At 41.0% G+C, this 27,326-nt stretch overlaps 1 protein-coding gene across 2 annotated transcripts in view; it reads right to left on the reverse strand.

Moving 5' to 3' along the window:
• The window catches only part of DNAAF9 (dynein axonemal assembly factor 9), a 143,458-nt gene extending 117,280 nt beyond the window's left edge, over nt 1-26,178 (reverse strand). For both annotated transcript variants that reach the window (XM_087445541.1, XM_004433804.3), the window contains exons 1-2: nt 25,757-26,178; nt 5,146-5,225 (exon numbers count right to left, since the gene is read on the reverse strand). In XM_087445541.1, coding sequence (XP_087301667.1) covers nt 5,146-5,225; nt 25,757-25,839 — 163 coding nt within the window. In that variant the 5' untranslated portion in view covers nt 25,840-26,178. The remainder of the gene's footprint in view (nt 1-5,145; nt 5,226-25,756) is intronic.
• Between the last annotated feature and the right edge of the window lie 1,148 nt (nt 26,179-27,326).

The following is a 27,326-nucleotide window of genomic DNA, read 5'->3' on the forward strand; positions in this document are numbered from 1 at the left end:
TAGGACTGCCAAGGGTCATTCAGACCAGAGGGGCTTAGAGACCGCCTGTGGCAGGGGACTTCTAATATAAGAGAACTTCTTTCTCAACTGAGATCAAAGCAGCATAGCCCTGTTCTATCCCATCCAACACTTCAGTGAAGGGAAGGGTGAAAAAGAATCAAAAGCAGGAATGGCCTGGCCTACCTAAGGCCCAAAGCTGAAAGGATGGCAAAGTTAAAAATAATCAGCGGACTGGGCAGGCCTATACCCAGCATGTTCCCTTCTAAGGGTTCCAGCTACATAAACTGCCACATAAATTGCTAACATTAAAAAGACTGACCATGTAAAATTAAAGGCAAAAGAAACTATATGTAAGCACTGTGCTCTAGTTGATAAAGTTGTTTCCCATAGCGGTATTATGGGTTAACAAACCTGACGCTACTACACATGTACACTGGAGTTAAACAAGTAAATTGATGGTGGATGGTAGGTGTCAAGTTTCCCACTGGTGAAGTGGTAGTTTACAGATAAGCAAGAGGAGGAGGCTAGAATGATATATGTGGTATTAGAGCTGGAAATATTAATATGAATTCATGTTTAGCTTAATATAGATACAGATGGTTATGTAACATTTACAGATGTGTGTATATATACCATTTAATGTACATACATATATTTCCTTACTCTGTCAGCTGAGAAGGCCTAGAAGCAATGACACCCCAGTATCAACAAGCACACTCAGTGCCCAGATCTTGGTTTCTAAACCATTCTCCAATAAAAGGAACCAGGGTTCCCTAGAGAAATGGCTGATTCTAGGACTAGAGCAGGAAATACACAAAATAAGCCTGGAGCATCTTATAGTGCCAGAAAGTATGGAAGTGCTAAACAAATAAAAACTTTGATGTCAAAGGGAGGGACACAGGAGCCAAGTGAAAGAGCTCCAAATGACCAGAGCTGAAGCAATTTGCAGTAGTAGTGGATTATAACCCAAAACATAAATGAAGTAGTACTGGATTTTAACTCAAAGTATAAAATAAATATTCATGAGTCCATCTTGATATAAATAAATGATTGAATAAATAAATAGATGGGGGAGAAGAGAAAAATCTCCCATGCAGAAGATTTCAAATAATATATGTAGATAGTCCCTTCCTCAAGGCAAGTGAGCATAATTCCCCACTCCTTAATTAAGTGTGGGCTGCACAGTGACTTCCAAAGAGGACAATATAGAAGCAGGGGTAGGGAGAGTACTTTGCAGTGCAGAATTTGACAAACACAGTCTCAGCCAGGGTACCAAAATCGATATAAACACTGAAAAGTCATGTTGACAGTAGGTATCTTTGATACATGTGATGAAAATGGCATGTTACTTCACTGGTCTTCCACCCCAAAACCCATAACCCCAGTCTAATCATGAGAAAAACAAAAGAAAAATCCCAACAGAGGGACATGCTAGAAAATACTTGACTAGCACTCCTCAAAACTGTTAAGGTTATACTTGGACAAGGGAAACAAAAGAAAAAATAAACAAATGGAACTTCGTCAGACTAAAGAGCTTCTGCAAGGCAAAGGAAACCAGGAACAAAATTGAAAAGACAACCCACCAACTGGGAGAAAATATTTGCAAATCATATATCCGACAAGCTGTTAATCTCCAAAATACATAAAGAACTCACACAACTCAACAACAAAAAAACAAACAACTCGATCAAAAAAATGGGCAGATGATATGAACAGATATTTTTCCAAAGAAGATATACAACAGGTACATGAAAAGATGTTCAACATCACTAATCATCAGAGAAATACAAATCAAAACTACAATGAGATATCACCTTACACCTGTTAGAATGGCTATAATCACCAAGACAAAAAATAACAAATGTTGGAGAGGATGTGGAGAAAAGGGAACTCTCATACACTGTTGGTGGAAATGCAAACTGGTGCAGCCACTAGGGAAAACAGTATGGTGATTTCTTGAAAAATTAAAAACAGAAACACCATACGAGCCGGCTATCCCACTACTGGGCATTTATCCAAAGAACTTAAAATCAACAATTCAAAGAGACTTACGCACCCCTATGTTCATTGCAGCATTATTCACAAGAGCCAAGAAGTGGAAGCAACCCAAGCGCCCATCGACTGATGATTGGATAAAGAAGATGTGGTATATAAATGCAGTGGAACACTACTCAGCCATAAAAAAAGGACAAAATTGTCCCATTTGCAACAACATGGATGGACCTTGAGGGTACTATGTTAAGCAAAATAAGCGAGACAGAGAAAGAAAAACACCATATTATTTCATTCATATGTGGAAGATAAACTAACACATGGACAAAGGGAACAGTTTAGTGGTTACCAGAGGGGAAGGGGGTTTGAGGGGGGGCATAAGGGGTAAAAGGGCACATTTATATGGTGACTGACAAATAATAATGTACAACTGAAATTTCACAATGTTATCAACTATGATGACCTCAAAAAAATTTAAAAAAAAACTGTTACGGTTATCAAAAACAAGGAAAGTCTTGTCACAGTTAAGAAGAGCCTAAGAAGACATGACAACTAAATGTAACGGGGTATCCTGGATGGGATCCTGGAACAGAAATAGGACATTAGGTAAAAACTAAGGAAATGTGAAGAAAGTATGGAGTTAACAATAATAATAAAAGTTAATAATAATGTGTTAATATTGATTCATTAATTGTGACAAATGTACCATACCAATTTAAGATGCTAATAACAGGGGAAACTGAGTACCTGGGAATTCTGTACAGTCATCCCTTGGTATCTGAGGGGACTGGTTCCAGGACCCCACCCCCAAGGATACCAAAATCCAAGGATGCTCAAGTCCCTTAGTTGGCCTTTGGTATCTACAGGTCCCATACATGATCTGTCGTTGGCTGAATCTGCAGATGCATAACCCACAGATACAGAGGGCCAACTGTACTATCTTTGCAATTTTTCTGTAAATCTAAAACTGTTCTAAAAAAAGTTAATTTAAAAAAAAAGACTGACTATACCAAGTGTTGGTGAGGGGGTATAAAACAGAACTCTCATGAACTGCTGGTAAGAATATAAAACAGTACAACCACTTTCTGTGCAAATGTTTATAGCAGCTTTATTTTTAATAGGCAAAAAAATAGAAACCCAAATACCCATCAACAGTTGAATGAGTAAACAAACTGGTATATATATACAATAAAACACTAATTACCAATAAAAATGAATAAACTATTGATACATGCTACAATACGGATGAATCTCAAAACAATTATGCTAAGTGAAAGAAGTCAGACAAAAAGAGTACATACTGTATGATTCCATTTATATAAGACTCTAGTTAATGTAAACTAATGTATAGTGACAGGAAGCATATCAGTAGTTGCCTGGGAGTGAGGAAGTGGCAGAATGGAGACCCTACAAGGGGGCACGAGGAAACTTGGAGACAATGGATATGTGTATTATTTTAACTGTGGTGGTAGTTTCACATGTGTATACATATGTCAAAACTTATCACATTGTAAACTTTAAATATGTGCAGTTTACTATATGTTAATTATATCGCCATAAAGCTGTTTTAAAAAGATGCTAGCAGAAAATCAATTAGAACATTTCCTACACCATAATAACTAAAGACAAATGCTAAAGTGGAGGCGAGTTGAGTCAGAGTTGCTCAGAAGGGTATTCCAGGGGTTAGAAGGCTAGATTAAACAAATCAGTCAACAAACAATGAGACGCTACAACAATTCTAATTACTCAGAAAAGTAGAATTCACTAAACCTCAGAGGCTATTTAAAAATAAATAAGTCCCTCACTGATTTCTTGTTTCACTTTCACAGAAAGTTCTTTGTCTTGAGGGTAATTTAACTTTTACCTCTATCTTCATACCCAACCTCAAACACATCAATTTCTGCAACATTTGTGTTTTCATAAAAAATATATATATTTTTTGGTCTCATGATATTCTTATAAATTGACCCTTTTCTCAATCTTTTGGTATTCTATATTCAATTAGTTCACATGATCAATTTTATGCTGCCTATTTTTACCACGTTGGGCCTTAACTAATAGAAATAATAGCATAAGTACAGTAACAAACAGGTGGTTTTATTCACAGATAAATGTATGGCAAAGAGAGCCCCACCATCCTGAAGGCTGCAGCTAGACAGAGAATCCGGTGAGCACTGTTTAAGCATTTGAAACCTCTGGCTGGAATTCCAGGTCCAGCACAAACTGTGTCTTTATCGAGACTCACCACAACCTCTGGGCTAAGTGAGTGGTAGAGCCAGGATTCAAACCCAAAACCTGCCTGGCTCCACAGTGCCTGTTTTTAACCACTCTGCACACTGTCTCTCATATAAGTTTAATGCAAGTGCTGTTAAGTGAAAAAACAAAATCATGCCCAGAATATCTGAGGAAAGACAAACAAGAAACTGGTAGCAGTTTGCTTGTGGGAAGGAAATTAGGTGGTTGATGAACAAACCACCTGACCTAACAATTCTACTTCTATGACTCAATGCTATGAATATAAATGAAAATGAGATAAAGAATGAGATCAATCTGATATAGAAAAATCTCCAAGATATATTGTCAAGTGAAAATTTAAAAATCAGGCTAACAACAGTATGCATAAAATGTTCCCATTTGTGTTTAAAAAAAAAAAAAAAAGATACAGTTGACCAGTTGACAGTGTTATCTCTGGGGAGTAGGACTGGGCATCTAGTATGGTTAGGAAACTCTGTTCATTATTATTCATTTATTGTCTTAATTTTTAAATTATGATGTATTTCCATAAGAGAAAAATTTTTAAAGAACAAATAAATGCCCAATTCTGCCACTCTATGGCCCTGAGCAAGTCTGTTTCATCTCCCAGAGTCTCAGTTTCCTCCTCTGTAAAGAAGGGACAACACTGCTCCCTTGTAAGGTCGCTGTGAGGAGAGATGAGGTAACATGTACAAAGTGCCTGCTCTGTGGTAGGGGCTCCCTATCTCACTTATATCTCACCCGACCTCATTAAAAGAGCAACAGATTTCAGGGGAACAAGAGCTGGGAGAAGGATGCTAACTCACAGCATATCTCATATTGATACTATTATTAATATCTTCCTGTGAACAGAAGCCAAGTTGCCCCAGCCCTGAGTCCCATCTCGTTAAAAGCACTGACCTAGGATGCAGAGGATCCCATCTGGTCGAGACTTGCTGCTCTGGGTCAGGATGCTCTGAACCTGGCGGAGTCGGCTGCAGCTGCAACAAGAACAGAAATCAGTGTCCTGAGTGCCAGCACATGAAGGAATGAGGAAGAGGAATGACTGCTAGGGATGGAAACTAGTTCCTGTCTGGTTTTGGTATTAGAACTATAAAATGAACTGGGAAGTGCTCCCTTCTCTTCTATTTTCTGGAAGAGATTATGCAGAATTGGTCTGAAGACTAAGTCTGAACTGCTGATTACAAACTGAATGGTCAGCGGCTCTCTGACTCAACAGAGGATGGAGCCAAAGGGCCTCTCATGGTCAATGCTGGAGAGGACTGGGAGCTCAGCAGCTGACCAGAAGGACCTCCAATGACTTCTCATTTTTGAGGATTATCAAAGAAGAGTTTCCACACTGATGTGCCCTAACTGTGGTCCTCATCAAGTCTGTCAAAAACAAAACAAAACAAAAACTGGTCTAAGGACCTAAAAGAAACTCTGATTCATCATCACAACTATCCCCATAAGGAGTGTCAGCAGAGGGTACTTGTTCCCATATCTGTGCAGATCCATTATTCCTTTGGCCTTAGGGATATCCCCCTCCTCCCAAACAAAGCACAGGAGAGACACTCCCAGATATTACTATAACTTCTAGGGACCCCACGCTGTCCATACCAACCCCTCCTCCTTCCTAGCAGACTCAGAGAGAGGTGCTCAATTTCCTGCTCAAGACTGATCCTTCCACTGGGTCTCTCTCCCTGTCATCTCCAGGTCCAGGATCTACCTCCACTATTCGTTCTCTAACACTCCTATATTTAATTTTTTCCCTACAGTCAATACATTCCCAGCCCTATCACATCATTATTAACTAAGATCCTCCACAAACCAACTACACTAACTGTTCCATCCATGACAATCAGATTTCATCCCTACCCTTACTGAATCTGCTCTGGTACACTGCCCTACACTCACCCAAGCAACAGTACTTTCAGCAAAACTATTTCCCTTCCCTGGATTCCTTTCTTCCCCTGGATTCTTTCTGATTTTCCCACACACCAAGTCATCCACTTCATGACTTAGTGGTCATTATCACTGTCTTCTCTCAAGATGGTCACAATTTTCCACCTCATACAAAACCACCCAAAGACAGTACCAAAAAAAAGAAACCCACAAACCAATATCCATCATGAATATAGATGTAAAAACCCTTAATAAAATATTAGCAAATAGAATCCAACAACATATAAAAAGAATTATACACCACGACCAAGAGGCATTTATGCCAGAGATGCAAGGCTAGTTCATTATTGGTAAATTAATCAGTGTAATCCATCATATTAAAAGGCTAAAGAAGAAAAAATCACACAACCATATAATTGATGTAGAAAAACGAACTGACAAAATTCAACACTCATTCACAATAAAAACATTCAGAAAACTAGGAATAGATGAGTTTCCTCACCTCGATAAAGAACATCTACAGAAAACCTCTGAAGCAAAGTTTGGGATTATACTTAATGATGAAAGACTAAATGTGTATCCTCTAAAATAAGGAAAAAGAAAAGGATATCTGCTCTCACCACTCCAATTTGACATAATACTGGAAGTTTTGGCCAATGCAATAAGGCAAGAAAAGGAAATAAAAGGTACACAGATTGAGGGCCAGCCTAATGGTGTAGTGGTTAAGTTTGCGCACTCTGCTTTGGCGGCCTGGGGTTCGCAGGTTCGGATCCTGGGCGCAGACCTACACACCGCTTATCAAGGCATGCTGTGGCAGGCATCCCATGTATAAAGTAGAAGAAGATGGGAACGGATGTTAGTCCAGGGCCAATCTTCCTCAGCAAAAAGAGGAGGATTGGCAACAGATGTTAGCTCAGGGCTAATCTTCCTCATTGGAAAAAAAAAAGAAGGTACACAGATTGAAAAGGAAGAAGTAAAACCATCCCTATTTGCAGATGACATAATGACCTATGTAGGGAATCTCATGGAATCTACAAAAAAACCCTAGAACTAAGAAGTGATTCAACAAGGTCACAAGATCAAAATATAAAAATCAATTGTATTTCTATATAAAAGCAATGAACAATGGAAACCAAAATTAAAAACACAAATCATTTAAATATAAATCTAACAAAACATGCATAGGACTTACATGCTAAAAACTACAAAACACTAATAAAGGAAATCAAAGAAGATCTAAGTAAATGGAGAGACATATTATGTTCAAGGATTGGAAGACTCAATATACTACAGATGTTAATTCTTCCCAAATTGATGTACAGGTTTAACACAATGCCTAACAAAATCACAGCAAGGTTTTTTTTGTAGATATAGACAAGATTACTCTAAAACTTATACGGAAAGGCAAAGGAATTAGAATAGCTAAAAAAATTTTGAAAAAGAAGAATAAAGTGGGAGGAATCAGTCTACCTAACGTCAAGACTTATTTTATAGCTAAAGTAATCAAGACTGAGTGACAGACATACATAGATCAATGGAACAGAATAGAGTAGTTAGAAATACAGTCCAAGTACCACATAACGAAATTTTGGTCAACAACACACTACATAAGCAATGGTGGTCCCATAAGATTAGTAACATATAGCCTAGGTATGTAGCAGGCTATATCATTTAGGTTTGTATAAGTACCCACTATGATGTTCACACAATGACAAAATCGCTTAATGACGCATTTCTCAGAACATATCCCTGTTGGTAAGTGACACATGACTGCAGACCCACACAAATACAGCCAATTAATTTTTGACAAAGATTCAAAAGCAATTCAATGGAGGAAGGATAGTCTTTTCAATAAATAGTGTTGGAGCAACTGGATATCCATAGACAAAAACATGAACCTCAACCCAAACCTTATATCCTAGACAAAAATTAACTCAAAATAGATCATAGATTTAAAATTTTAAATGTAAAACTATAAAATACTTAGGAAAAAATATTCAGAGCTTAGGGTTTGATGAAGTTCTTAGACTTGATATCAAAAGTATGATCCTGAAAAAAAAAATTGGTAAATTGGACTTCATCAAAATTTTAAACTTTGCTCTGTCAAAGACCCTGTTGAGAGAATGAAAAGACAAGCTACAGACTGGGAGAACATATTTGCAAATCATAAAGAATACAGAAAGAACTCTTAAAACTCAACAGTAAAAAACAATCAATCCAGTTAGAAAATGGGCAAAAGGCATGAAGAAACATTTCTTCAAAAAGGATATAGAGATGGCAAATACATGAAAACACGTTCAACATCATTATCCATTAGGGAAATGCAAATTAAAACCACAATAAGATATTACTACACGTCTATTAGAAAAGCCAAAATAACAAATAGTGACAATATCAAAAAGCTGGTGAGGATTCAGAGAAATTGGATCATTCATACATTTTTGAATGAAATTAAAGAAGATACCAATAATGGAAATACATCCATGTTCACACAATAGAATACTTAATATAGTTAAGCTGTCAATACTACGCAAAGTGATCTACAGATTCAATGCAATCCCTATCAAAATCCAAATGATGTTTTTGGCAGAAATAGAAAAATCCATCCTAAAATTCACATGAAATCTCAAGAAACCCAGAATAGCCAAAACAATACTGAAAAAGAAGGACAAAGCTAGAGGACACACTTCCTGATTTCAAAAGTTACTACAAAGCTACAGTAATCAAAACAGTATGGTACTAGCATAAAGACAGACATCCAGAATAATGGAATAGAGAGCCCAGAAATAAACTCCTTTTGTGACTGGCTTATCTCACTTATTGTAATGTCCTCATGGTCAAATGATTTTTGACAAGGGTACCAAGACCCATTGAGAAAGGACAGTTTTTTCAACAAATGGTTTTGGGAAAACTGTATATCCACAGGTAAAAGAATGAATTTGGACCCTTATCTTACACCACATACAAAATTTAACTCAGAATAAAGACTTAAATGTAAATCTAAAACTACAAAACTTTTATTTATTTTTTTTGTGAAGAAGATTGGCCCTGAGCTAACATCTGCCAATCCTCCTCTTTTTTTGCTGAGGAAGACTGGCCCTGGGCTAACATCCATGCCCATCTTCCTCCACTTTACATGGGACGCTGCCACAGCATGGCTTGACAAGCGGTGCGTTGGTGCACGCCCAAGATACAAACTGGCGAACCCCGGGCCGCCACAGCGGAGCGCGCGCACTCAACCGCTTGCGCCACCGGGCCGGCCCCATAAAACTATGCAACTTTTAGAAGAAAATATATGGGAAAAGCTTCATGACACTGGATTTGGCAATGATTTCTTGCTATGACATCAAAAGCACAGATGACAAAAGGAAAAATATATAAATTAGACTTCATTAAAATTAAAAACTTATGTTCATCAAAGGACACAATTAACACAGTGAAAATGCAACCCACAGAGTGCGAGAAAATATTTGCAAATGATATATCTAAGAGACTAATATCCACAATATATAAAGAACTCTTACAACTCAACAATAAAAAACCCGATTCAAAATAAGCAAAGGATTTGAATAAACATTTCTCCAGAGAAGATATACAAATGGGCAATAAGCACATGAAAAGATGCTTAACATCAATAACCATTAGAGAAATGCAAATCAAAACCATAAAAAGATTTTACTCCCACACAGATTAGGATGGCTACTATCAAAAAAACAGAAAATAACAAGTGTTAGCAAGGATGGGGAGAAACTGGAACCTCTGTGCACTCTTGATGGGAATATAACACAGTGTAGCTGCTGTGGAAAACAGTATAGCAGCTCCTCACAAAAATAAAAATAGAATTACCATATGATCCAGCAATTCCACTTCTGGGTATATACCCAAAAGAATTGAAAGCAAGGACTTGAAGAGATATTTGTATACCAATGTTCATAGCAGCATTATTTGCAATAGTTAAAAGGTAGAAGCAACTCGTGTCTATCAACAGATGAATAGATAAACTGTGGTACATACATACAGTGGAGTATTATTCAACCTTAAAAGGATGGAAGTTCTGACACATGCTAAAGCATGGATGAAACTTGAGGACATTATACTAAGTGAAATAAGCCAGTCACAAAAGGACACATATTGCATGATTCCATTTTTATGAGGTACCTAGAACAGTCAAATTCATAGAGACAGAAAATAGAATGGTGGTTGCCAGGGGTTGGGAGGATGGAGTGGGGAGTTATTTAATTGGTACAGAGTTTCAGTTTTGCAAGACAAAAAGAATTCTGCGGATGGATAGTGGTGATTGTAGCACAACAATGTGAATGTACTTAATGCCACTAAACTATAAACTTAAAAACAGTTAAAATGGTAAATTTTGTTATGTGTATTTTACTACAATTAAAAAAATTTTCTTTAAGTTAAAAAAAGTCAATGTCTTGTAAAACAAAAAGAACAGAGAGGGAGAACTCTTCTAATGTAAGACAGGTTAAAAAAAATAATAACACAATGCAATATACAAACCTTGATTTAAAAAAAAAAAACAAGGAAACATCCATGAGACACCTAGGAAAATTGGAAGATGAACTGGGTATTTGATAACTACAGAATTACCGTTAATTTTCTTGAGTGAGATAATGTTACTGTGGTTATATAGTAGACTGTCCTTTTTCTTAGCAGATGCACGAGGAAGCACTTAGGAGTGAAGCATCATGTTATCTGCAACTTACTTGAAAAAGGTTTAACAGAAAAGAAAAATGAGGAAAAGAAAAGAAAAAACAAAGATAAGGCACATACGGCAAAACGCTAAAAATTGCTGAATCTAAGTGGCGGGTATAATGAATACTCATTGTACTATTCTTTCATCTTTTCTGTACTGTTTGAACATCTTCACAACAAAAATCTGGGGCTGGAGGTAAGAGAGATGTGGAGCAACCTCAGGTCTTAGAAGCAATAGAACAAAAACTGGAAGATGATCAAGATTAAAGCAAGAAAACTTCTTTCCCTGAGAAATGGTTGCCTGCCCGTCCCCGCATTTTCATGTTTAATAGAAGATTGATCTTGCAACCGCTCTCTACTCTAGAAATATTTCATCGAGTTTGTCCTTTGGCCCATTTCCCAACCCATGTGGACAGGAGGCTGACTGACTGCCAAGGTTACCAAAGAGCTCTTTGGTTTTCAAACTTACAACCAGTCAGTGACAAAAGCATGAATAGGTCATGTGACCAAGAAACAAACAGCTCCCCTACTATTGCTGTGGAAAGCCAAGACAATACTGAAAACAGGAGCAAAAAGAGTTTCTTTTCCACAAGTATCTTGGCCAAATAAAGTGGAAGCATATAAAATGTAGAAAGACCTTCCTCTTCCCAGAGTAAAACATTATCCTAATTAGTATCTTATTTTCTTGTCAAATGGGTAAAACTAAATTCAGTTCTTTTTTCCTTTGTACATTTTCACGCTTCTCAAACTTAATTTTTAACCAGAACGTAGCCTATTATTTGTCACTGAACCATTAAACTTGTCATTTACCGAAATAGTTACCTACTTTAAAAAAAAACTTGGTAAGCATAAAGAAAACCACAATCATCCATACTCCCAGCATCCAGAATTAACCACTATTAACATTTTGGCATATTTGCTTTTATCTATGTTAGTGCTTTTTTGAATTATACATGTAAAATATTCATTTATTATCCTTTTTTGATGAAAAAAAAGGGAATATTATACATAAAACTAAAGCCTTCATTGTCCTTACCCCCAGAAGCCACCAATGAATTTGTTGTGTTTCCATTCAGTCTTTTTTTTTCAACAGACACTTGCAAACATACACCAAACCCAGCAACAGCACTGCCCTCTAGCTTTCAGGTCTACCTGAGCACAGCTGGCACATCCTGGGGAGATAGGCTGTAGTCACCCACCATTTTACCAAGTTCCTCCTTCAGGATACTTGTAGACTCAGCAGACCCAATAACGCAGTTTATGTCAAATATGCTGCTTGTATACTATACTTTATTTCTGACTTTCCTTGGATTCAGACTCAGAATCTAGATACGATAGATGATAAAATGAAGAAACCAAGACCTAAACAGAAGCAGTTCGCCCAAGGGCCGGCCCTGTGGCTTGGTGGTTAAGTGCGCGCGCTGCGATGCTGGTGGCCCGGGTTCGGATCCCGGGTGCGCATCGAGGCACCGCTTCTCCGTTCATCCTGAGGCCGAGTCCCACATACAACAACTGGAAGGATGTGCAGCTACGACACACAACTATCCACTGGGGCTTTGGGAAAAATAAAATAAATAAAATCTTTAAAGTGCAGAAAGCTAAACATTATGAAAAAAAAAAAAGAAGCAGTTCGCCCAAGATCATAAGGCTGAGTAAAGATTAACAGCACCAGAATGTGAGTGACCAGGTACCCTGACTCTCAACTTTTTTCCTTCTGCTATACCTCACTGATTTCCTAACATTAAGGTTAGCCACAGATACAATATTTTTGAATTCTAAACAATCATCTCTGTTCTTCCCATCTTCTGCTTTATATAACAATTACTGCATACACAGCCAGGTATATTTTCTTGTTTGTTTATATTTCATTATCCTGGTTCCCTGGAAATGAAGAAAAAAATTGAAAATCTTTGCCTGTTTTTTCCTCCATAATTTATGCTAACTTTTTGATCTTCAAAATTAAACAATTAAAATATGAATATATTTTCCTTATACTCCGTATGCTTTGTGTTTTGAATGTTTTACAAAGTGAATCCTCATACCAATCCGATTCACCTCATTACAGAAAACTGCTGTGAACAATTTGGTGTGAATCTCTCAGTAATACATAGTTTGGGCGAGTTCTTTTTTTTTTTAATAATTTTCATTTATTTATTTTTTTCCCCCAAAGCCCCAGTAGATAGTTGTATGTCACAGCTGCACAGCCTTTTAGTTGCTGTATGTGGGACGCGGCCTCAGCATGGCTGGAGAAGCGCTGCGTCAGTGTGCGCCTGGGATCCAAACCCGGGCGCACACTTAACCAGGTAAGCCACCGGGTCGGCCCCAGGTGAGTTTTTTTTTTGAGCGGGGTGTTGTTTTTACATAAAATCATAATCATGAGATATGTAACTACTCTGCAACATGCTTTTTTCACTTAACATTATACCTTAAGATCTTTCCAAGTTAGCACATAGAACTCAATCCCATTTTTAGAACTGCTATACTGTATTCTTTTTTTTTTTTTTGTGAGGAAGATCAGCCCTGAGCTAACATTCATGCTAATCCTCCTCTTTTTTTGCTGAGAAAGACTGGCCATGGGCTAACATCCATGCCTATCTTCCTCTACTTTATATGGGATGCCTCCACAGCATGGCTAGCCATGCAGTGCGTCGGTGCGCGCCCGGGATTCAAACTGGCGAACCCTGGGCTGCGGCAGCGGAGCACGCGCACTTAACCACTTGCGCCACTGGCCGGCCCCTGTATTCTTTTGTTTTTATTTAACCAGCCACTATAATTGAACATTCAGGATTTTTATTATTTTTGCAATAGCAAACAATGTTTCAATGAGCAACCTTATATACCCATCATTGGCACAAGTACAAAAGTTTCTGCAAGGTAGGTACCTAAAAGTAGCACTGCCAGGTTAAGAGGCTTCTGCATTTTATTTATTTATTTATTTTTTTGTGAGGAAGATCAGCCCTGAGCTAACATCCACGCTAATCCTCCTCTTTTTGCTGAGGAAGACCAGCTCTGAGCTAACATCTATTGCCAATCCTCCTCCTTTTTTTTTCCCTCCCAAAGCCCCAGTAGATAGTTGTATGTCATAGCTGCTCATCCTTCTAGTTGCTGTATGTGGGACATGGCCTCAGCATGGCCCGAGAAGCAGTGCGTTGGTGGGTGCCCGGGATCCGGATCCGGGCCGCCAGTATCGGAGCGCGCACTTAACCACTAAGCCACAGGCCGGCCCAAGAGGTTTCTGCATTTTAAATTTTGATAGGGGCTGGCCCTGTGGCTTGGCGGTTGAGTGCACGCGCTCCGCTGCTGGCGGCCCGGGTTCGGATCCCAGGCGTGCACCGACGCACCGCCTCTCTGGCCATGCTGAGGTCATGTCCCACGTACAGCAACTGGAAGGATGTGCAGCTATGACGTACACCTATCTACTGGGTCTTTGGGGGGAAAATAAATAAAATTATTAAATTTTGATAGATCTTGCCAAGTTGTTTTCTTAAAACATTCATCTACAACATAGCAGAGTACCCGTTTCCCCACAACTTTCCAAACCATGTGTTATCACTCTTCAACTAATGTTAATCTAGTGGTCAGAATTTTCATTGTTATAATTTATATTTTCCCTAATCACCTAGGGAGGCTGTCAAATGTTTATTGATCATTTATATTTCTTTTTCTATGAATGCATATTCATGTTCTTTGGCATTTTTCTATTCAGTCATTTGGGGCTTTTTTCTGAATAATTTATTCCATCATATTTTAAAAGTTGTGTTTTGGACACGTTGCAAATATTTTCTTCAAATTTCAGACTTTGTTTATGGCATCGTTTTCATGCAGAAATTTTATATAATTAAATATGTCTATCTTTAACTTTAAGCTTAGGGGTTTTATGTCTTCCTTTTGTGTCTTCCCCACTCAGTATTACTTTAAAAAATAATAAAACCGGGGGGCCGGCCTAGTGGCGTAGTGGTTAAGTTCACGGGCTCCGCTTCGGCAGCCTGGGATTCCGGGCACAGATTGACGCACCGCTCATCAAGTCATGCTGTGGCATCCCATATACAAAAAAATAAAGGAGGACGGGCACGGATGTTAGCTCAGGGCTAATCTTCCTCAGCAAAAAGAGGAAGATTGGTCCGGGGCGGCCCTGTGGCTTAGCGGTTAAGTGTGAGCACTCTGCTACTGGCAGCCCGGGTTCAGATCCGGGCGCGCACCGACGCACTGCTTCTCCGGCCATGCTGAGGCCGCTGTCCCACATACAGCAATTAGAAGGATGTGCAGCTATGACCTACAACTATCTACTGGGGCTTTGGGGGATAAATAAATAAACAAATAAAAATTAAAAAAAAAAAAGAGGACGATTGGCAACAGATGTTAGCCCAGGGCCAGTCTTCCTCACAAAAACAAATAAAATGCCAATTATTTCACTTTAATTGTGTGTGTGTATTTTAAATATTTAGCTGTTTACGTCTCTGGAATTTGTCTTTTACTTTTGTAAGCAGGAATCTAATTGTATTTTTTCCTCCAAAATATAAATGATTGTCCCAAGCCAATATACTGATTCTTTTAATCCTCTGATGTGGAACACCACTTTTAGCATACGCTAAATTGCTATATATAACTGGATCCATTTTTTGGATCTTTATTTGATCCATTTATCTAGCCTCACAGAAATAGTACACTTAAAAAAAATAGAGCTTTAAGGTATGTTATCACTTTAACTTTCTAGTATATGAATTATTTTTATATCTGATAGGGCAAGTCCTTCTATCATTGTTTCCAAGATCCCATGGCTTTTATTGAACATTTTCTCTTTAAGATGAAGTGTAAAATCAGCTTGTCAAGTTCCATAAAAATTCCCATTGAGAATTTGTCTTGTGATCACACTGAATCTGGACAGTACTAAGCTCCCCACTCAGGAACATGATGTGTCTCTCCATTCATTCCTCTTTTGTTTTATACCCTTTCATCAAGTTTCCAGAGGTCTTACACATTCCTTATTAGGTTGATTCCTAGGTATTTTATAGTTTTTGTTCCCATTGTGAATGTCATCTTGAGTCCATTACATTTTTCAAATAACTTACTACACTTTTATTAGTTCTAATAGTTTTATCTATTGTCGTACTTCTCCAAGTAATGAATCATAGCAGTTTTGTCCTTTTCAATATTTGCAATTTTTATTCCAACTCATTAATTCACGTTTTTACTGAGCACCTACTATGTGCCAGGCACTGCTTGTTCAAAGCACTGGGGATTTAGCAATGAACAAAAGGGCAAAAATCCCAGAACTTATATTTTAACTGGGGGAAGTGGGGGAGTGGGGAGAAAGGAGAGATAAACAAAATAACTAAGTAAAATACATTTGTCATATAGTGATAAGTGGGAGGTTGTGAGTGCTAAGAGGAGGGTGGATTGTAGTTTTAAAAAGAGAGATGGGGAAAGGCTTTACCAAGAGGACATTTGTATAAGGACCTGAAGAAGTGAGAGAGCAAGCTGTGCAGCACATGCAAAGGCCCTGAAGCAAGAGCATCCCTAAGACCTGTGTGGCTGGAGCAGAGTAAGTGAGGAAGAGAGGAGTAGGAGATGAAAGGAAAAAAAAAGGCAGGGACCAGATTAGTTCAAGTCTTATAGCTGATGATTTGAGCTTTTACTTGGAGTGTTTTGAAAAAAGGGATGACTTACACGAGATGACTTACGTTTTAATAAGCTCACTCTATCTGCTATATTGAAAACAGACCAAAGGGGGACAAAAGTTGAACCTGGGAGACCAATTAAGAGTCTACGTTAATAATATAAGCAATAGGGGCCAGCCCCACGGTGCAAGCGGCTGAGTGCGCGTGCTCCACCGTGGTGGCCCGGGATTTGCCTGTTCAGGTCCCAGGCGCGCACTGACGCACTGCTTGTTAAGCCATGCTGTGGCGGCGTCCCATGTAAAGTGGAGGAAGATGGGCACGGATGTTAGCCCAGGGCCAGTCTTCCTCAGCAAAAAAGAGGAGGATTGGCATCGGATGTTAGCTCAGGGCTGGTCTTCCTCACAAAAAAAAAAACAACAATAATAATAATATAAGCAATAGCTGATTATTTCTTTTGCTTCTCTTATTATATTAGCTGAAACCTTATTATGTTAGCTGGTTTAAATCACAAATAAATGTTAAATTTTAAGTAGATTTTGGGGAGGTATCTACTAGTCTGTTAATTTCACTAATAGATTTCCTCATGATGGACAATTCTTGCATTTCTGGGACAAATCCTACTTGTGCGTGAAGTTGTTTTACAATACTTCTAGATTCAATATAGTATTGTTTTATTTAGGAATTTTGCATTTGTACTTCTCCTTCGTGTTCTCCTAGTCAAGTACCAGGATTATGCCAGCCTCAGAGAATCAGTGGGAAAGCTTTCTGAGGCAAATACTTCACTCAGCATGCTTTCCATTTCTCTCTCTCCTGGTAACATACACTGTGCCCTTCTCAGCCACAGTATCCAATTGTGATTTACCCAGGAGCAAGCCAGGCCAACTTTTACCAGGGACTGTAAAAAATTTCCTGTTTTAGAGCTAGAAAAGAAATGGCCTCTAGGTCATAGAGCAGGCAGAATGTGGATTTGGGGCTGTATGGATAGAGGTAACTATTCTGGCTGCAGAGTCTTGGTTCCAGTCCCTGAGGCTCTAGGTGCTGCAGTTCTTCCTAAAAGTTTATCTCCCCACTATTCCGTCCAGCCAAGTAAGCCAATACATTCCCTTTTTTTTACTTAAATCCTTTGAGTTGGGTTTCTGTCACTGCAAGAGAAAGCATTTGTCTTAATACAAAATCAATTCCAGGAAATGTTTAGGGTTGAAGCATCATGATGTCTACAACTCACTTTGAAAAGCATTAAAATATAGGATGGGGGCCGGCCAGGTGGCGCAAGCGGTTAAGTGCACGCGCGCTCCGCTGCGGCGGCCCGGGGTTCGCTGGTTCGGATCCCGGGCGGACACCGACGCACTGCTTGGCAAGCCACGCTGTGGCGGCGTCCCATATAAAGTGGAGGAAGATGGGCACGGATGTTAGCCCAGGGCCAGTCTTCCACAGCAAAAAAAGAGGAGGATTGGCAGATGTTAGCACAGGGTTGATCCTCCTCACAAAAAACAACAACAAAAAAATATAGGATGGATTGACGGATGGATAGAGGGATGGATATATGATAATGCAAATATATTAAGCATAGAATCTAGGTATGGATATACATGAATGTTCACTGAACAATCCTTTCAACTTTTCTGTACATATGAACATTTTCATAATAAAATGTTGAGGGGGGAAATCAACAGCAGGAGTAATACAAGCCATATCAGCATTAATTTGGACTTCAGGGACTGATTAAAAGGAGCTACTGTAGGACTACTAAAGGTTTAAGAAACCTGGCCCTGCATTAAAGTGGCAATTATTTACTCCCTTTGCAAAACTAGAGACTTGGAAGAAAGGCAAGAAGGCAGGACATGTCACAAGGCAATAAATGTCATTTCCCACCAATGTCTTTCCTGCAGCAACTTGCAGTGGAAAAAGCAAAACCAACATTACTGCTGTCATGGCCAATACATGGTTAACCACTGACCATAAAGTGACTCAAACTGAAGGGATACACACACACACACACACACACACACACACACATACGATATGACTGAGAAATGTGTTGGCATCATTTAACTATTAGATGACTTTTAATGTTCTCCCAGCATTCTCATGCAGCTCACCAGAGCCATTAGTAATTCTAAGCAATATAACTTTCATTCCTCACAGCTACCTCCTATGGTAGAAACAAATAGTGGCCTAATCAGTATCCATTCTCCCCTCCTTTTTTACTAATAGTACCCCAATTTTATTTGGGGCAGCAATAGGCCCAGTTCCTTTGCTTCTAGAGCTGACCAATGAGACACAGAAGCCATCAGGTGGAAGCTTCTGGGGAAGCTCTCTGACTCAACTAGGAGAATTGTCCCTTCTCTTTCCCCTTCTTGCCTGACAGACATGATACCTGGAGATCCTGCAGCCATTTTGTGACCAGGAAGCTATGGAGAAAATGGAATCCACTTGCTAAGGACAGCAAAATAGAAACACAGAAGAGGTCAGGTTCCCTGATAACTTTATACCAGGACTAGCCTACCCTCCTCTAGACAGACATCTTTTGCAAGAGAGAATAAACCCCAAAGTTACATCATTATTGTTAAGCATCTTTCACCAGCTGCCAAACATAGTTCTTGATAGGTCACCTTATCCAAAAGGGTTAAAACTTGTGCCCAACTGCAATTCATGTCTACACATATTTCACAAATTGGGGTATATAAGACACTCTACAAACGAAATTCAAGAACTTCAGAAAACACTACCCACCACAAACGGAAAATGTTATCTGGAAGTCTGTTCACTACATTCCAGCGTACCAACATCTTATTATCCATTTTCTTTCTTTTCTCCAGCTTTCTCTGAGCATTTCCTCACACAATCTGCTCTTTGTAAAGTCAGTTTTACAAGTCTTCATTCAGAAAGCATCCACAATTACTTTCCCTCACTTCTTCGACTATTAAAAGCATGCCAAATCTAAATGCAATATGGAATCCTGGATTGAATCTTGGAATAGAAAAAAGACATTAGTGGAAAAACTGGGGAAATCCAAATAAAGTCTGGAGTACTAAACTCCAAGTAAACAAAAGTTTACTTAAAGTAAACTAAAGTACTATACCAATAGTAATTTCTTAGTTTTGATAAATGAACCATGGTCATATGTAAGATGTTAACATTAAAGGAAGTCAGATGAAGGCTATATACACTCTGTACCATACTTGCAACTCATCTACAGATCTAAAATTGTTTCAAAATAAGAAGTTGAAAACAAAAAGCACGCCAAATGAGCTGACTTCTCCTCAAACCAGAGCTGAAAATCACAGATAACAGTTTTAAATACCCAAGTTGCAAACTCTGCTTTTTCTTGTCTTTTTTTTTTAAGCTGTGTAACTCTTGAGGGTATCTGCATCTCATTCACTCCCCCTCTCCAAAAGTTAGAACATCAGAGAAGAGCTTAAGAGCTAGAAAACATTGTCAAGATATTGTGCACTATTAATGCTACAATACTCACTAAATAAGAGTCCACAGTACATGGTCATCCCAGACACAAGTGAAAAGGCAGATACTTAGACCTCTACCCCGGGGCCAGAAATAAGGCCGTAAAAGCCTAAGCAAACCCTTTTTGCTTCTATAGGTACCACACCGAAGCTCTCTGGCCAGCATCCAAGCAAGTACACTGGAGGTGAAGCTTTACATTTTCAGATACACAAAGTCATAGCCTTGTTTTGTATTTTGAGTTTTCTTAAGGCAGGGACCACGTACACTACAACAGCAATTATTACTTCTGTAGATCTGTAAACCCAAAAAGGAACCATGGGTTTCGGCAACTGGCCAATAAACATCACCTGAAGAGACAACCTACCTCTGTGAGGCTTTACAAAGTGCTCTCCGTAGAACATCACTATTGTGAACCACCTTCTCACTATCTAGCTCATAACTGTGATTCTTTCTTCTCTGCACACCCATGAAATTTAACATAGCCCACAGTTTCATCTGTAATTATTCTCTATTCTAAATAATTAGTACAAGCAATGTTTCCTAATAGCTAACAATAGCGGTTCGTATTTAGTGAGTGCTGACTATGGCCAGACACTGATCTAAGCACTAGGGCAAGCCATGTGTGAAATGGCAATAAAAAATGGTCCCAGCCCTTTGGTAATTTCCAAGGGTAACAAAGAAGGTCCTCCCTTATGAGTTCCTTAACAAGGAAGAAATCCCACCTGCACATGGGATAGAGGAGCCCCAGCACAGGACCCCCCTTAATCAGATTGTTTTGCTACAGTACATCCTCTAGTGGCTTCTTAATAAGGGCACATGGAAGGTCAAACTTGGAGACCTTGCATGTGTGAAATGTCTTTATCCTTCTCTCATACCTGCCTGAGAGTTTGGCTGGATACAGAATTCTAGGTGGGAACCCACTTTCCTTCAGAAGGCACTGCTTGCTCCATTATCTTCTAGTTTCCGATCTTGCTACAATCCTATGATTCCTGACCCTATCTACGTAACTCGTAGATATTCTTTTGTCTTTATAGTGCTCAAAAATTTCATGATGTTGTGCTTTGGCATGGATTATTTTTAAATTAATTGTGGTGGATTCCTGGAGAGTCCTTTTAATCCAGAGACTCAAATCCTTTGGTTTTGAGAAATTTTATTTTATTTTACTTTATTTTGGATGATTTTTTCATGCCATCAAACAATAACCATCCACTATCCCTCCTTGTTACAGACATCTACAAACCTCTGGGTCATTCAGTTCTCCACATTTCCTGAAGATTTTAGCTTCTGGATCATTGTCTCTTTTGCTATTATTACTCCCACCTTAATTCATGATAATCTCAATATGCACAGAGATAATCCTTCCACTATCCTTACTTCTCAGTTCCTTGACTTTTGTCTTTCAATGACGTCCTCTATCCTACTTCAGCTACTCCCTCCCCCAGTGCCCACATGCAAGCAGCTCAACACAGCTCAAGGAAAAGCATACACCCATGCTAACTGGGTCTCACCTAGATTTATGACAACAGACACCAACGGGGCACTTGGTGCTGACTAGCAATCCTAAAGCATTTCCTTATTCAACTTATTTTTCCCCACTCTCCTGGTAAATTTTACACCTTCTTTCTCCTGAAACTTCCAACACCTCCTCCATGCTTCATTTTTAGCGGAAGACCTTCCTTCTTATTTAACTGAGAATATAGAAGTAATCGGAAGAGAAATTCTACTTTCTCCTACCACCAAGCTACCAACACATCAGCATTTGGGTCCATACAATCACCACAGATGAACTATCCATGCACCTATCTAGCCTGAGACCAAAATATCCATTCACATCCAAGATCACATTCCTTTTGACCTACTATTAGACCTACCATTCCTTTTGACCTTCTATTCACCCCTGCAATTGTCCGTTCTCTCTCTCTAATCATCAATTTCCCTATCTATACTCCATCATTCCCATCAACTTATAAACATGCTATAATGTTTGCCGACCTAAAGACAAAAAGAATTCTAATACTTTATGCCCTTTCAACCACAGCCATGTTGCTCTGCCTTTCCTTATAATAATCCTTGAAACAACATTACTATGACTATCTATACTGACTGTCTTCAATTCCTCTCCTCCTATTTTCTCTTGAACCCAATGCACCAAAACTGTTCTTGTCAAGGTCATCAATGACCTCCACATTACCAAATCTAATAGTCCTCATCAGTCCATCAATAATATTTATCATCTGGTTTTCCATAACTGTCCTTGATTCTTCTCCTATCTCACAGGTAGGAAACCATTTTCCCTTGGAATTTGGAAGACACTGCTACACTGTCTTTTCTACATGGGATACCCCAGAGCTTGTTTGCTGGTCCTCTTCTCTATCTACACTTACTCCCTCGAGCTCTATCTAGTCTCATAGCTTTAAATACAAATTTTGGGAGTCATCAGCATATGGGTAGTCTCTCCAGTCCAAATCTTTCTCCTGAACTCCAGGCCAATATATCCAAATGCCTATCCAATATCCCCGCTTGGATACCTATCAGGCAACTCAAACTGAACAAGGCCAAAACTGAACTCTATTTTCTCCACAAACCTGCTCTTATTCCAGCGTTCCCAATATCAGTAAATGGCAAAACCATTCTTCTAACAGCTGAGCCCAAAACTGACTATAACTTCTCACATTATTGTTCCTTCAGCCCTATTTCTTCCTCAGTACTTATTTCTCACCACTCTGTATTATGAATTTTACTATTTTTATCTCTCTCCACTTACAAAGGAGCTCTTTGAGGGCAGAGGCCTGCCTTATTTGTCTGAATCCACAACACTTAGCACAGCGTATGTTGGATTATTTGTATAAAGAGACAGTAAAAACTGTTAGGCAAGTCCTGAGCAGTATCAGATCTCTCTGCAGAAAAAGATTTGAAGTAGGAAAGCATATATCAGCTATTTCCACTGGTTCTTTAGTGCAAGTCAAGACAGTTACCTGGTAATGACTCCAAAATCTCAGTGGCTTGAAACAACAAAGGTTTACTTCTTGCTCACTCTACCTGTCAAACATAGGTCACCTGGAAGCTTGCTCTGGGTCCCAGACTGATGGACTAGCCACTATCTGGAGCACCAACAGTCACCATAACAGAGGGAAAGAGAGTGGTAAATTACACACCAGAAGCTTTTACCATGAAGGGATACACATCGTTCCTGCCCGTATTTCACTGACCAAAAGCAACTCACAAGGCCATACCCAACTTCAAGGAGGCAAGCAAGTACAACTGTACCACATGTCCAGGAGACAGAAATCAAAAATATGTGATGGACAGCACTGATGACTACCATTTCCTTCAAAAGAAGTTTCTAGTTCTAAGCAACAATATTTTAACTCCTGATTTCTATTTCCCATCTGTGAAAATGAACTTCACTGCTAGAAGAGAACCACACACTTGCAAAGTACTATCTACAGGTCTTTAGGAACGTAACTGCACCAGTTAGGCCCGCCTCTCTCATCACTCGGGAGTCAGAGTGCAGTAAAGAAGCCAAATATAGGTGACAGGAAAGTGCTGAGCCCAAATCTGCTAGAAACGTTTAATGTCAAATGTCAGGGAAAGGCTTGAATGGGTAAGAAGAGCATGTTCAGTTATGCAGAAGTAGGGAAAGGAGGGGAATCCACCAAATTTCTTTTACCAAAGGTATAGAACAGCTAGGCCTTGGGGTTCCTTGCACTATCCCTTGTCTGAAGACTAAAAAATTTCATTCAAACCACTTGATGAAAGATTCAGAGTTTGATTAGTATAGTTAGCCAACATTAATCTTTAACATGAAAACACTACTTCAAAAAAAGAAAAAGCTGCACACTGCCATGCTACTAGAAACAAGGAAGGCAGCAGTTTTATTTGTTTTGTTTTGTTTTGTTTTGTTGTGAGGAAGATCAGCCCTGTGCCAACATCTGCCAATCCTCCTCTTTTTTTTGCTGAGGAAGACTGCCCCTGGGCTAACATCCGTACCCATCTTCCTCCACTTTACATGGGACGCCGCCACAGCATGGCCTGCCAAGCGGTGCCTCGGTGTGTGCGCCCGGGGTTCCGAACCACCAAACCCGGGGTCGCGGTAGCGGAGCGTGTGCACCCAACCACTTGCACCACGGGGCCGGGCCCGCAGCAGTTATTTTAGAAAAGGATTTTACCAGGAAGCGTTTTTTTCCCTAAAAGTCTCAAAGACTCAAGATTCCTAAGCTCAAGATGACCTGGGATGAACCTCAACTCTACAGAGAGCCTAGATTTAACGGATGGCTGTTCCAAGTTCTAAAGTATCCTGTGTAGTTTCTATTCTACACAAAGTTCAAATACTTTCTAACAGTAAAACTGGTTGCCAGAAACGTTAGGATGGATTGGAGATGGTTACCATAATCAGCTAAACACTTGGAACTGTAAAGCCCACAAGGAATTCCATTCAAGGGCAGAGCAGGAGTTCAATGTCACCTGCCAAATTAGAAGCAAATTAGGACTCCTAAATGCAACCCTGGGTATCTAACCCCACCTCCCCCATCCTTTATTCATTTAACAAACTTGCATTAGTTGATGGGGTGGAGGAAAGAATGCCAGGAAGTAAGATAAGGAGAGAATTCTAAGATTTAGCTCTTGTTCTCCATGAATTTGGTCTAGTTAAAACAAAAAACAGATTGGCTAGAAAAAGCTAAAAATACAATGCCTTTAAGTACCATAGCAAGGATATAGGAAAAACCATTCCAACATATAAGTTGACCTTCTTTCAAGGGGAACAATACCCTATTTGCTTTGCTAAGTGGCTAGAACAGAGAAAAAGCAAACAAAAAAAACCCCTCTCTTCTGGTTTAATGACAGTTTAGAAGTACCAAAGCCCATTTCTCTCTCCCTCCCACCCTCCCTCTCAAAGGCCTCTGCAGCAACCCCTCCATCATTCCAATCTCCACACTCCAGCTGGCGGTCCCATACCAGCTCCACCACAAACAATGCCCAGACTACCAAGATCAGCCCCAAAGGCACAGGGAGCAGAATTCGGAAACGGATCTTCCTATATCGAAAGGCTGCGGGGACCCTCCCCTGTATTACCCACCTCATCCCGAGGCAGCCGGGGGCTCTGTTTCTAGGCTCAGGGGGCTGAAGTCCGCCGCTTTCGGGGGTTCTGGGCCTCTTTTCCCTATCCATTCAACTAGTTTTCCCTCTTGCGCCCCTAATAATCACCTTCCCCCAACCTGAGCTCCCCATTGTGCAGTGAGGGAGCTCGCGATGCAGGCTGGGGCAAGGGAGGGTGGGGAAACGCGCAATAGGGAAGATGCTGTCAGTGGGTGTGTATGTAGGGGGCGGCAGGGGGGTACTCTTTAGGGAAGCCGCTGTCAAAGGGACAGGCTCTAAGGAGACCTATTGTAGGAGGGCATTATAGGTAAGCTGTTTCTAGGGAAACCCATTTGGGGGTTCTATACAGGGGCGCTATTGTGTGTGTGGGGTCTCTACAGATAGCCGCTTCTGGGGGAAATATTCCATGGGGAAGGCCAGTGAGTTATCCATAGAGAAGCCACTGTGGAGGTTCTCTATAAGGGAATCTTTCCTGGGGAAAACGTTCTATGGGAGTGGGGATGTCACAGTAGGCGATCTTCACAGGGGAGCCGTTCTGGGGTTGTCTATAGGGGAGCCATTGTGGTAGCCTCTACAAAGGGCGCTGTTCCTGGGGCAACGTTACTCGAGGAGCCCTTTAGGGAAAAACCGTCCTCAAGGAAGCCATGTCGGGCCACGCCCTGCGGCGGCAGGCGTCGCCGGACCCCAACAGCCCGCAACCCCCGGCCCGGCCGCCCCTCGGCGGCCTCGGCCCCGCCTACCTGACGGAGGGCGACCCGCAGTCGGGGCCGCCAGGGGACCGCGCGCGGGGCAGCCCCAGCCGGTGCGGGGGGTACACATCCATGGCGGCGGGCAGCAGAGGATGACTGTGCGCGGCGAGGGTCTCTTAGGCCCGCGGGTCGGCTCCAAGCTCGCGGCGGCCGGGCGGGGCGGCGGGGTTTGCCGGGTGGGCGGGGGGCGCGGCGCGCGGGGGCACGTCGGGGGCGGGGGCGGAGCCGGACGCGCGCAAGGAGGGCGGATGGGGGCGTCGGGACGGGCTGGGATGGGGGGGAGTCGGAAGCACGTCCTCAGGGCTGCGCCCTCCTTAAGCTGCGAGGCGGCCGGGCCGGACGTGGGGAACGCCAGACCCCAGGGTGAAGGCTACCACGTCGCCGCTCTGCCCTGTCGTCAGGCCCCGCATCATGAAGGGGTATTCTCTGCGGCTCCCCCAGCCACGCACACGGACGCGCCCGGGGGCGGGGCCTCGATCCGCCCCGCCCCGCCCCGCTCGCGGGCTTCGGCCTCCAGCAAAGCCTTCCGCTGCGGCAGCGGGTCCCAGGCACGGCCGAGACCCTGAGCACCTCCCTGGTGCCTGGCTTGCTTCCCCCGGTCTCCCAGGCGGGTGCCTCGCTGCTGTTTCCTCACCCGTTGCTATTTAATTGCGCATCCTCCCTTCAAACATCCAGCCGATTCCTAGCCGACCTCAGGTTAGCAATGTGCGCCCGGCTGTGTGCAGGGCGTGGGCGTTAGGGGCTCACAAGATCTCGGAGGATCCCTGCCCTGTACTGTTCAGATTCTTGCTCGACCTGTTTCCGACTGCAGGGCCATGTACAAGAAACCTAATCTCCCCGAGCTTCAGTCTTCTCAGATGTAAAACGGGGGAAATACCTCATTGGTAAGGTTGCCAGGCGTTCTGTATATACAGGACGTATTTAATTATTTTATTCTGCGTCCTGGATTGACTTTGTCAGGATGCCTTTAATGTCCTGTATTCATTTTCTTACAATCAAATACAAAAATATTATAGCTATTTTTCCGCCAAGGTAATTGACGCTTAAATCACTTAAACGGCAACACCAGCTGAAAATCCTACCTCCCCGAATAAAAGATCTGGACAATCCCTATAGTGTCTCCCGCAGATTTAGCTAAGGGAAGACCAAAAGAAGGGATTAGAGATAAAAGGTTCTTGTTTTTCATATTCAAGAAAGAAAAAAACTTTTGGTTCAAGTTCCAAGTCGTGAACAAGTAACGAGCATTATTTAGAGAGACCTTCACATCAGTACACAGGATCTGCAAATCAGCCAATCAGCGACAGCCTCACTCCAGGGGCTTCTGAAAACCAGCCAGTCAACAACAGCTTCACTCTGGTAACTATGCTTCTGAAAGTTAGTAAATCAATGACAGCCCCAAACCTCTGAAAGTCAGCCAATCATTGACAGCGCCACGCTTCTTGACAACAACCAATCAGCAAGTGCCTCACCCCAGGGACCAGGCTTCTGAAAGTTAGCCGGTCCTCAGCTGCGTTACTCCAGTGACCACGGTAACAGAGCTGGAAGTCCGTCATTCGCTGGA

This window comes from Ceratotherium simum, chromosome 21 (assembly GCF_057802395.1).
Source record: "Ceratotherium simum simum isolate JZ-2026a chromosome 21, ASM5780239v1, whole genome shotgun sequence".
NCBI classification, from domain to species: Eukaryota; Metazoa; Chordata; class Mammalia; order Perissodactyla; family Rhinocerotidae; genus Ceratotherium; species Ceratotherium simum.